Source organism: Carassius carassius, chromosome 36 (assembly GCF_963082965.1).
Source record: "Carassius carassius chromosome 36, fCarCar2.1, whole genome shotgun sequence".
NCBI lineage: Eukaryota > Metazoa > Chordata > Actinopteri > Cypriniformes > Cyprinidae > Carassius > Carassius carassius.
The window spans coordinates 9,237,700-9,250,860 of NC_081790.1; the positions used below are offsets into that span (position 1 = coordinate 9,237,700).

General features: G+C 38.4%; 1 protein-coding gene across 1 annotated transcript; it reads left to right on the forward strand.

The window, feature by feature from the left end:
* The first annotated feature begins 663 nt into the window (after nt 1–663).
* On the forward strand, nt 664–12,929 carry LOC132116680 (pyroglutamylated RF-amide peptide receptor). Its single transcript, XM_059525544.1, has 7 exons — nt 664–726; nt 1,640–2,570; nt 4,809–4,967; nt 5,785–5,846; nt 9,216–9,448; nt 9,654–9,751; nt 12,382–12,929. The coding sequence occupies exons 2-7, from the start codon at nt 2,240–2,242 to the stop codon at nt 12,861–12,863; spliced, it is 1,365 nt and encodes a 454-aa protein (XP_059381527.1). The 5' UTR covers nt 664–726; nt 1,640–2,239; the 3' UTR covers nt 12,864–12,929.
* The last annotated feature ends 232 nt before the right edge of the window (nt 12,930–13,161 follow it).

A 13,161-nucleotide genomic window follows, 5' to 3' on the forward strand; every position in this document is an offset into this window, starting at 1 on the left:
ATATTGATAAAGTTAATGCTGAAGATGAAAATAACCACTTCTACTATTTCAATGGCAAGTTAAAAAAAAGTAGAAAATCATGCATTGGGACTTGAGAATGATAGCAACACACTAAACAGACTATAAGACAATCAGAGTATTCTTGCAGTGAAATTGTAATTACATAAATTATGTGATTGTAGTTATGTAATGTGTAATTAATGAAGAAAGGCCAACAGCTGGTCGCAATTCTTTTCTTTTTTTTTTTTTACATTACATTTACATAGAGATCAAATCAAAGTACAGACTGTTGGGTTTCCTATCATGGGTGTCACTTTAAATTAAACATGATGTTAAGAAATTGTAAATATAATTCTAAAATAAGTCTTTTTACAGCTTTTTCCTGTATGTTTACTGTAACTGAAGTCACGCTTACTACATAAATGTAATAATTGTAAATGACAATACAAACTGCATTGTTCTTTTTTTGTCGTTGATCTAAGATAGATAGATAGATAGATAGATAGAAAGAAAGAAAGAAAGAAAGAAAGAAAGAAAGAAAGAAAGAAAGAAAGATGAAGGGGGAAAGTATTACCGGATGAAGCGTCACAGCCCAGCCCAGGGGAGTGTTTCTGCTGGAGCCCACTGCTCTCTGGCTCCGGATTACACCTACAGTAGTTCATTGTTGGACTGTATTGTTCGACTTTTGCTGTCCTGCAAGAGGAAAGCATGACCGACTCATTCCAGGTAAGAAAATAAATATATAGATAAAACGCGCTAGATGTGCTGAGGAGCAGAATAAAGTGTCTTTAGAGAGGTGAAGTTCAAACGAGCGTCGGAGAAACTTTGAAGGAATAACGAGACACCGGATCAGATGAGCGCGGTGTTTTTGCAGTTTGTGTGAAACTAACTCTCTTTAAACAGAGAAGGGAAGCGTTTGCCATTATTTGTATGATCTGTTGAAAGATAATATGTGGACTATTTATCAGTTTACTTCGTAGCATCACCTCGAGTCTCCAGTCCAGATGTGGGGAAGATTCGATTTCACGTGTTTTTTTAACATTCGATGTTTGCTGTCGAATCTGTTTGTTTAGTGTTTTACCTGCACCTGCAGTCGTAACCTTGAACAATATCACTTTTAAGTTCATGCAACATTAGATTAAAATTTAACTGTTTTCAGTTAACGATTATATGGCAGTAAATATCTTAAAATTGGTCGTCCCTTATTTTATTATGTTATCATTGAACGTTATTATAGGCTACTTGATATTTACAACATAGATGCATTCATCATAATCGTAATGCTTGTTCATTTTGTATCCAAAATATGCAAACAATAATGTAATGTAATGTTTCTCTAATGCAAATCCAATCACAGTTTACTGTTACAACATTATAATTTTAGGAGAAAATTATATTAATATGGGGGAACAAAGATCTGAAGTCTATAAGTTACACAAACATGCGTTCTTCGCACATTTTTTGTTTAAATAAAAGTGAAAAGTAAAAGGAGTACTGTTCTCTAAACTATGAAAACATTTTATGATGCTTATTTTGAGTAAACTATATATTGACAGGTTTCACCCAAAAGTTTGGAATGTGTTCTCAGAACAAGGATATTCAAATCATCTGAACAGAACCACGTTTCTTCATTTGTCAGCATATTGCAAGATTACAAGGTGAAGAATGACTGAACTCAATCCAGAATGGAGAAAGCAATACAATTACGGACACCTGGACAGTGAAGATATCTAAGGATTGTGCCAAAAATGAGTCATGCGACGATGTGATATCAGGCATTATCAAAAAGGAGCTGGAACAGCTAAAGGACATTCTACTGACATACTGAGAGTGGACAGTGGGGCGTCGTTATAATGCTGGTGTCACACAATTTTTGACTAAAGAGGTTTTTGTCAAGCTGAGTAGCAGCCTGTTAATAAACACTGCAGACTATCTCAAGTGACTCAAAACCAATGCTTACAAAGCATCTTCTTAATAGGAATGAGATAAAGGCATGAATGTTTTCATCAAAAACAAAGAACAACTATGAAAAATGCCAGTAAGCCATAATTTACAAAGAGAGACAGACAGACCAATACAGCGCACATAAGCATTCATTAATGCAAAATCAAAGAAATTGTGAAGATCAGACTCCACATATTGTTAAAACAAGTTGCTAGACCACAATCGCTTTTAAAACCAAATCGTCAAGCATATACAGGTGTACCTCAAACAGATAAAACCTTTGAGAACGATAAGTATGAACCTGACCGCCCATCTTCTGGACCTCATGCTGAAGGCTTCCAACCTCTCTCGCTGGCAGTTCATCCAGGAATTCTCCATTCCTCCTCTGGTGGCTGTGCCCAGACTCCCCAGCACCCTGCTTCCAGTTTTTGGTCTGCTCTACGTGCTCATCTTTGGGCTTGCGGTGGTGGGAAATGGGGCGTTGCTGGTTCTCTTATGTCGCAGGAAAGCTCTGCAGTCTCCCAGCACCTTCTTCATTTGTTCATTGGCACTCAGTGACCTCCTGATATCCATAGTGTGTGTTCCTGCCACACTGCTGCAGCACTTCTACACCAACTGGTTGGCAGGTAGGCTCAATTATGTTCACGCTTCACAGAAATGTTAGTTTCTGTTATTTTTATGCGTCATAAAGTCTATATCCATTTGGATGCCCAATTCTTCCCAAGGTTTCTTGTTGCATCAACTTCAACTCTTTTATGTGACAAGTAAATTAAAGCTTTAAGGATATACGTATATAGTTAATTCATGATCAAAGACAATTTGAAACACTTGAAGCACTTGACCTCCAGTGTGTTCATCTCACAATTCAGTGCTTTTATAGATGGTAGTCAATTGTTCAAAAGGTAACTTTCTACATGATTTTTTCCATATTTCACAAAACTACAGTTCAAAAATATTTTGTGCCAGACTTCAGTAAATGTGCACTCTGCACAGATTAAAGATGCACTTGTAACATGAATTCATGCCATACAATAAATTGTATGCATAGCTGTACTTAGGCCTGAAATTGGATTTCTGAAGTCTATACATAATAATGCAGTATCTTGGACCCGTGTTACTGAATCGAAATGTAAGTGTTTTGTAGCATCCTTGAAGCACAGAAATGAGCACTGATATTTTTATAGGACATAACCAGTGTTAAATTTTACTTACCGTTATGTACTCCCAAACCTGTTTGATTTTTTTAATTATATTTTTGGACTATACCATGGATGTCAAACTGTCCATTGTTGTTTTGGACCCCATTGTCTTTCAAGTTCAGTTGAAATACAGGTTTGAGGGTGAATAAATGATTTTTTGGATGAACTGTCCCTTTATTTGGCGAAATTGTTTCATCATAATAGACATAACAGGGATGCAGTTCCATCATTGCTAAAAACATAAAAAAAAAAAAAAAACTGGTGCATTTACATTGCATGTGGACCATTCATTCCTTATTATTCTGCTGTCAGTGTATATATGTTTTGTTTGGGCCTTGGGTGTTTTTTCTTCAGCTGAAATCTTACTGAGGCTGATTAATATTCATGGCCATCCTACAAGTAGGCTTCTTTGTCTACAATGTCTACAATCCGGATGCGATAAAGGTGTAAGTACAATAATAAACAAGTTGTCATGACCAATTACAGGCTTGCTGAAATCAGAAGGACACTGTTGTGCTTAAACATTTGCAAGTAGCGTATCATTAAATAGTTCGATTTAAATAGATCTTGTCCCCAGTGAAACCTGCAGTTGAATTGTAAATAAGCACTTTACCTAACTAGATGTTCTTGGAATCCTATTAGTCACAGCAACCTATATTTCTACAATAACAATGTTTGTGTAAATAACATGGTTGCTTTTGTGTGCTTGTGTTGCTGAAAAAGCAATTTTTAATGATTAATTTCATGTTTTTTATTTAAATTAGTCTTTTATGCTAACCAAAGCTGGATTTTTTTGTATCAATTTTTTTTTACAAACATTACAATATTGTGAAATATTATGATAAAAAAATTGTAATTGATTAATCTGTAATGCATGACTACTGTTGAATGGCCGTCAATGGAAAAAAAAAAAGATGCATTTGCAGAAAGATGGTATAGTTATGAAATAAACCAGCAGGATCTAACTGGACCATGTTTATCAGCCAAAATTGAATGCTTAACATAGACCAGAACGAAGAATAATTCAAATAGAACCTCAATTATTAGTAATACTTTACAAATCAGGCATAGTTTGCATTGCTTATGTAATTAGTGTGCATCAAGTTGTGTTTTAGATTCTATCAATTGCAATAGTCAATGACCTTTCACCTAATGATATCACATAATGACAGACATCCATGCCCAGCATACAACAGGTGAATTAAGCCAGTGTGCCTTTGGAATTATGTAGGATCAGTTATCTGGAAAATAAGAATTAGTGGCTTACAGAAGACTCCTCAGAACTGCTGGGAGAAGATTGAACCTTAAATCCATGGCAACAAAAACCCAATCTGATCTCCTGTATTGTAATTATGAAGAAAATTAAGCCTTTGGTCCTCCACCTCTCTGTCCTCATCAGTTTCCATAAAGACCATACATTCACTGCCCCCACATTTCCTTCTATTATTTGGAAATTGCTCTGCAAGCCTTGTTAGTGTACTTCCTCTTATATTGTTATGTGCCAACAGTTAAACCTATCTACTGTGTATATATGAAAACAGGTCAGCCGGTTTGCTCTTCAATAATTTACAGTCTTTCATCAGTTCATTTGCCTGCTCTATAATTCACTAATTGTCTGACTCACCAATTCACTCGCTGTACCTCATTCATTTTTTTGACCCACAGGTGATTTCTTGTGCAAGTTAATACCATTCCTACAAGTGACAGCCATAGCGACCAGCATGCTCACCATGACTTGTATTGCTGTAGAGCGTTTCCAGGGAATCCTTTATCCTCTGCATGTCAGAAACAGCTACTTTCTTTGCCATGCCTTCAAGATGCTGGGTGAGTTGTGGAAAAAGTTTAAAGTGGTTATTGTGAAAAAATGTTGTTGCTGTTGTTTTAATATAATTAATTATTTAAAAAAATGCAATTAATGTAAATATATATATATATATATATATATATATATATATATATATATATATATATATATATATATATATATATATACATATATATAAACTGTTTAGAATGGTTTTATAAATACAAATAATTGTTTTTGAAATTAAATGTTAAATAACTGAATTTCTTAATTAACTTTTATGTTGTGACTATACTGTAAGGAAATTTAAATATTATAAAAAAATATAATTTAAATATTATCTCAACTCTACTATAATAAACAAAATATATATGCAGCCCCCCCCCCAGATTTTATTGGTGTTAAAAATTAGTGTCATCAAAGGAATAATTACAAAAAAAATAATAATAAAATAAGTAAAAAAAGCAAAATAAATCTTATGATTTCTGATCAGTTTTTAGAAAGCAGAATGAAAAGTAATGTTATAAAATATAATGAGTTTAGTTTGTGGACTCCTCGCTGTCCCCAGACCACCCTTTGAAACTGAGTTAGACAATAATGGCACTATAAAAAGTATAATAAATTGTGTTTTTTTGCCTTTTTTTTTATAGTGGCCATGTGATGGCCAATCACAAAAAAAAAAAAAAAAGATATTTTAAAGTATGTTTTGTCCCTATAATGAAAGTGCAATTTGCACCCCATTGACAAAAACATTGACCATTTTCAAAATATCTTCTTTTGTGTTCTTTTGAAATTCTACAAAACGACAAATATTATGTCTTGTCCCACACTTTACAGTGGTCGTGTGGTTGGTTGCCCTGGCAATAGCTGCTCCCATGTGGTTTGTTCAGAAAGTGGAGGTAAACAAGCACATGCATTTCTACATTTACATTCTGTCTGAAATTTCCAGAATGATCCCAATCCATTTTATAGACCACTATTTTTAGATTAAACAAGCAATTTTGAGATTGCTCCCACTCAGGTGCAGAGACATATTATTTAAAGGGTTAGTTCACCCAGATAGCAAATTTATGTAATTAATAACTTACCCTAATAACTTACCCGTAAAACCTCCGTTTATCTTTGGAACACAGTTAAAGATATTTTAGATTTAGTCCTTAAATCTAAGGACTTAAGGCGGCCTGTGGAGGGTGCTCCGGGAGTATGGGGTCCGGGGCCCTTTGCTAAGGGCTATCCGGTTCCTGTACGACCGGAGCAGGAGCTTGGTTCGTATTGCCAGCAGTAAGTCAGACTTGTTCCCGGTGCGTGTTGGACTCCGGCAGGGCTGCCCTTTGTCGCCGGTTCTGTTCATGATTTTTATGGACAGAATTTCTAGGCGCAGCCAGGGGCCGGAGGGGGTCAGGTTTGGTGACAACACGATTTCGTCTTTGCTCTTTGCGGATGATGTTGTCGTGTTGGCCTCATCAAGCCAGGACCTTCAGCATGCACTGGGACGGTTTGCAGCCGAGTGTGAAGCGGCTGGGATGAGAATCAGCACCTCCAAATCCGAGGCCATGGTCCTCAGTCGGAAAAGGGTGGCTTGCCCACTTCAGGTTGGTGGAGAGTTCCTGCCTCAAGTGGAGGAGTTTAAGTATCTTGGGGTCTTGTTCACGAGTGAGGGAAGGATGGAACGGGAGATTGACAGACGGATCGGTGCAGCTTCTGCAGTAATGCGGTCAATGTACCGGTCTGTCGTGGTGAAGAAAGAGCTGAGCCGCAAGGCGAAGCTCTCGATTTACCGGTCAATCTACGTTCCTACTCTCACCTATGGTCATGAGCTTTGGGTCATGACCGAAAGGACAAGATCCCGGATACAGGCGGCCGAAATGAGCTTTCTCCGCAGGGTGGCTGGGCGATCCCTTAGAGATAGGGTGAGAAGCTCAGTCACCCGGGAGGAGCTCAGAGTAGAGCCGCTGCTCCTCCACATCGAGAGGGGTCAGCTGAGGTGGCTGGGTCATCTGTTCCGGATGCCTCCTGGACGCCTTCCCGGGAAGGTGTTCCGGGCGCGTCCCACTGGGAGGAGACCCCGGGGAAGACCTAGGACACGCTGGAGAGACTATGTCTCCCGGCTGGCCTGGGAACGCCTCGGTGTCCCCCCAGAAGAGCTGGAGGAAGTGTCTAGGGAGAGGGAAGTCTGGGGTTCTCTGCTTAGACTGCTGCCCCCGCGACCCGGCCCCGGATAAGCGGAAGAAGATGGATGGATTTAGTCCGAGAGCTCTCAGTCCCTCCATTGAAGCTGTGTGCATGGTATACTGTCCATGTCCAGAAAGGTAAGAAAAACATGATCAAAGTAGTCCATGTGACATCAGAGGGTCGGTTAGAATTTTTTGAAGCATCGAAAATACATTTTGGTCCAAAAATAGCAAAAACGACGACTTTATTCAGCATTGTCTTCTTTTCCGTGTCTGTTGTGAGAGAGAGTTCAAATCAAAGCAGTCTGGATATCCGGTTCATCCACAAATGACTTAAGCTGTTAACTTTTTTTTTAATGTGGCTGACACTCCCTCTGAGTTCAAAAAAAAAAATATCCCGGAATATCACTGACTGAACTGCTGTGAAGAGAGATGAACAGCGAGCCGAGCCAAATAACGAACAAAAGGCTGACTCGTTCACGAGTGAAGAACCGGTTGCATCGGTTTTCAGATCACCAGTAGTTCTTTCGGACAGTTCGATTCAATAAACCGGTTGAAGTAAACGGTTCACCGGTTCTTTTGCGCTCGACGTATAATGGCGTCATTTGCGATGATTGCCCTTGATTCAAGCCTTCGGTTTACCCCCGCTCATAACACTAGCACAGAATCAGTTCAGAATCAATCACCAAAAGAATCAGTTCAGTTCAGACACCCTGTGTGTCGGTCTGCTTCACGCTGAATCACACATGCGCAGTATCATCAGCTCCTCGGTTCACGAATCGGACGCGTCTGACAGAAACGTTTCTTGACTCGTAAATGAGTCAATGTTTTGTTCGTTATCTGGCTCGGCTCGGTGTTCATCTTCAGTTCTCTCTTCACAGCAGTTCAGTCAGTGTACTGTTTGAGTACATGAATTACTCCGGGATATTGGTTTGTTTGAACTCAGCCACATTAAAAGTGTCAGCCACATTAAAAAAGTTAACAGCTTAAGTCATTTGTGGATTAATGCGTATTAGAGATGCGAACCGTGAATGAATGATTCGTTCGCGAACCGGATATCAAGACTGCTTTGATTTGAACTCTCTCTCACAACAGACACGGAAGAGAAGAAGAATGCCAAATAAAGTCGTCGTTTTTGCTATTTTTGGACCAAAATGTATTTTCGATGCTTCAAAAAATTCTAACTGACCCTCTGATGTCACATGGACTACTTTGATTGTTTTTCTTACCTTTCTGGACATGGACAGTATACTGTACACACAGCTTCAATGGAGGGACTGAGAGCTCTCGGACTAAATCTAAAATATCTTAAACTGTGTTCCAAAGATAAACGGAGGTCTTACGGGTTTGAAACAACATGAGGGTAAGTTATTAATTACATAAATTTGCTATCTGGGTGAACTAACCCTTTAACATTTAAAGATAAGGAACACAATGAAACAGCGCATAAACATCAGTATTCAGCTCAGATATCAGCTAAACGATTTGCAATTATTAAACCAAAAGATCACATGAAAGAAATAGAAAAAAGCGGCTGATGGTTTAAATATAAGCAGAACATGTCTTGTCTCTTTGACGTGATTTTTTCTTCACTGCAGCTACCACCAGAGATAACAGATGCATCAACACTATTAGAATCAAATTAGATGTTGCTATGCTAGAGGAGACCATTGAGAGCTTCAAATGCAATGTCTATTATGTATTCCTTAAGATAAAAATGGCTTCCAATGCTTTATCTTTGCATGTGCAGCTTTCACACATTTATTTTTCCTCAAAGACATGTATCTATCACTCCAATCGAATGATGATTTATGTCATGCTGTTTTAGGCATTCAGCAGATAAGCTTCATAAGAAGGACAAAAAGCTATATTTAACCATCAGCAATGCCTGCCAGTCAGTAAATCAGATCTTATAATACATTTGTGAATTAAAAAGCATCATTATGAGCAGCATTATACAACATTGTTTGCTCAACAAATTCATTAGATTGAATATTTGAATATTTAGCTGCCTCTAGCATTCCCTCCATCTGTCTTTTTTTTATTGAAATAAAAGAAGGATTCATATAATACGTTTCCTCATATTTAACTACCCAGGTGAAATATGACTTTCTGTTTGATGTCCACCACACCTGTTGTTTGGAAGTATGGCCAAGCCAGCTCCAGAGGAGAGCCTACACTAGCTGTTTGTCGGTCCTGGTGTTTCTGGCCCCCTTGATGACCATGGCCATCCTCTACTGGAAGATCATGAGGGAGCTCTGGGGCAAGCACAAAGTACACAACGTCATGTTTCAAACACTCCCAGGATCTGAAATTAACAAGATTACCAGGTTAGTCTACAACAGAGGGTTCATTACATTCTGCTTTTGAAAGGCCTATTTATCAGACGCTTTGATTGCCGTTATTGTGTCACGTCTGCATTGTTGCACTGTTGGTCTTGGTAGACTGGTACAAATGGAATGGTGTTTGATTGACACCCCTGAATTGTACTGTTATTGACATGCCTGTAACAATACAAATGCCTTCCATTCTCAGGAGGAAGAAGCGTGCGGTAAGAATGATGGCCACCGTGGTGCTGCTCTTTGCCGCCTGCTGGGCACCTTTCCATCTGGTCTCCCTCCTGCTTGACTATGGTACCACAAAACTCCTTGTGCTCTTCCCTCTTGCCTACTGTTGTCAATCTCCCTGTTTTTCTTCTTCCCCTCACAAGAAATAATAATAATAATGGAAAAAAAAACTTTTACACGTGTCTGTCAGCTAACTGCCCTCTTTCCTGTGAGAGTATACTAAACACATTTCTCACTTCAGATTCTCTCCTTATTTTCCACTTTCGTCCTCCTCAACCTTTCATTGAGGTCAACAGCTCCTTCCTGTGAACCTTCGTCATACAATCATTCTATTATTCCTCTCACAGTTATCACTATGGCAACTATTGTGAGATTGGTGTAGTGCTTCTTGTCTCCATACACAGTGAAATCACATAAAAATGCATTAATGCAGATCGAGCATTTTATTTACATATTGTATTCCTTAATATAATACTATATAAATATAATTAATAGTATTTGTGCAAAAAAATTCAATAAAACCAAATATACTAGGTGTAGAAATATCAGAAATTAAGGAAATGTTTATCATTAGGAAAATGCAGCTAATCAAAAATGTCATCTTATTTATTTATTTCCATAGCTCTGACCTATTGATAGTTTTCACGTGATATCACACACCCATAGGAACGCCCTCCTGGATGGCAAAACGAAGCTTTACTCCATTGACTGCCAGTTATCTTCAAGCAGCTTCACAAAGAACTTTTACTGACAAGAAGTGAAAGCCAATTGATGGTTTTCACATGTCGTCACACACTCATAGGAAAGCCCACCTGGCGGACAAAATGAAGCTTTGCTCCACTGACCACCAGTTATTTTTACGCAGTTTGCATTAAGTAGTAATGTGGTAAAACGCAGACATTAAAAGTTGAAATTCAGTAAACACCTTATTGATGATGTATATTTTGTACAGGCAAGCAGATGAAGCCAGAATTTAAATGCAATGTGCAAAGTTTCACGTTAAATTGTTTCCCATAGAAAACCATTCTAAGGAAACCACTGAACCATTAAGCGAACTGCGTTCATATTTCGAACTCATCTGCTTGCATATGTAAACCATGCTTCATTATTATAGTGATTACTGAATTTGATCTTTTAATTTTACTGTTTTAAATATATTAAGGCACTTTCAAGTGTTTTTACAATGTTCGTCACAATGTTTAATGAGTGAAATATTGCTGCGGGTGCTTAATATGGATTGCAAATGGCCAAAACTTGCATTTTGTTCACATACCTTTGTTATTTTCTTTTGAGAGGCGATCTAAATATTTGTGGCTGTGAAACAGATGGAAAACTGATAGTTTTGTGCTGCAGTTCTCTGGATGTTTTGCCCTCCAGGTCTTCGAGTCGGTCACGTGACTGAAAGCTATCAATAGGAGCTATTTAGTTCCTCTTAAGAGCAAGACTGTTTCCCTTCCTATTTTTCAGTGCAATTTTCCATCTACACTTACTCCTCAAGGTTTCAGTCTTTTCATAAACATTTTAATACACTGATTTATAAGAAAGATTTTTTTTCCATGCCCAGTATTCTGTCCACTCCATTGTCATGTGCACAATACGCAGTACATTTCCTCTGTTATTTCCTCGGTTCATGTGCTTCTCAGTTGAAACAAAAGCCTGTTTGCTTTGATAGAGTAACAATAATTGAATGGATGAGTGAAGGCTCTTCACAACCAAGGATGATAACTAACTTAAGGTTTTAATAATCATTAATTCTATATGAATAGGACAGAAGGATATTGTTGGAATCACTTTAGAATGCTTTTTTGTCCAGCTGATGAATGATAAAAAAAATAAATTGCCAGACAATCAGAATTCACTTGATCTTAAAGAGCTTGACCAACTAAAGTGGCAGAGGATATAACTGCAGCACGTTCTTATAATAGATTGCTATTTTGCATTAGTATGGATGCTAATATAGCTAATATACATACTAGATATACTGCCATTTTTTAGTCCATTACCCTACATCAAGGGGTCATATGATGTAATTTCAAGTTTTCTTTGGAGTGTTACAAGCTGTTCATGCATATATAAGATCCATAAAGTTGAAAAGACTAAAGTCTCAAACCCAAAGAGATATTCTTTATAAAAGTTAAGACTCATCCATGCCTTGTTTAAACACACCCCAACATGTCTACGTCATCGTGTAGGAAGATTTACATAACACCGCCCAAATGTTAATGCAAAGAAAGAAGTCATAACTTTTATTCTCGCTGTAGTATTGTTGCTGTCGCCGCCATGTCGTGGAGACAATGTGTGTTTCCAAATATGGTAAAGGGCGTAACATTAACATCACACGTTTGAGGTATTCGGCCAATCACAATGCACTGGATGGCTGGCCAATCAGAGCACACCTCGCTTTTTAGAATGATGAGCTTTGTAAAAATTGACGTGTTTCATAAAGGCGGGGCAGAGAGGAGCAACAATAATGTATGGTATGTGGAAAATAATGTGTTTTTAAACCTTAAACCGTGTAAAAACATTGCATTACACCAAATACACAAAATAACGTTGTTATTATTAGCATCGCCATATGACCCTTTTATCACAAAAAGCTTAAGAGTCATTCCTGAAGCATTTTATGAAAGATTTTTCTTGATTTATAGAGAAATCCTTTTATAACTTTACCTTTCATGTCTGTTCTCTAAACACAGGTCGACTGGACGTTGACCTTGACTCTGAGTTTCTCCTAGTAAGTGTGGTTCAGATCCTGGGATTCAGCAACTCTGTGTGTAACCCGCTGGTTTATGCTGCCCTCAACACCACCTTCAAAAGGGACCTGCTGGCTCTGCTCACTCGAGGATGCTCTGGTGCAAGAGGTTGCTGCTGTAGCTCATGCTCCTGTTGGTCCTGGAGGAGTCACAAAAGAGTGGGCATCTCAGCAGTGGAATCAGTGGAACTCAGACGGGGCCTGGAGACAAAATGCAGACAGGGAGGGAACAGATCGTGGAGCAAACCAGCATGGGAGGGTGAACCAGAGAGGCCTACATCTAACACGTTTCCCCCCATGAACCTTCTAAGCGCCATCAGACCCCAAAAGACCTCCAGTACCATGATACTAAGTGTTATTGACCCTCCACACACAGACAGCACATCTGGGTCTGACCGGCCTCTCACATGCATACTGAGCGAGTGAATGTCAGCAGAATGAGATTGTAATGATTCCTGAAACTTGTCTTAGAAGACTAGAATCCTTCAGGAGATTCTTCGCGTTTTTTATTTTTTGCTAATGATGTGGATTCAACAACCTTTGAAGGATGTTTTTGTTTTAAGAGCTCAGTTTATATCTCCACGATAAGGATGGGAGCAAGTCACCCAAGAAAGAACCTGTGGTGGTTTTGAACTGCTTACAGTCTTTGAGCTTCTGAAAACCAACTACAGTACATCATTAGTTTTGGTTCGGCTATGAGAAAGACCAAAGACCATGTGCACCC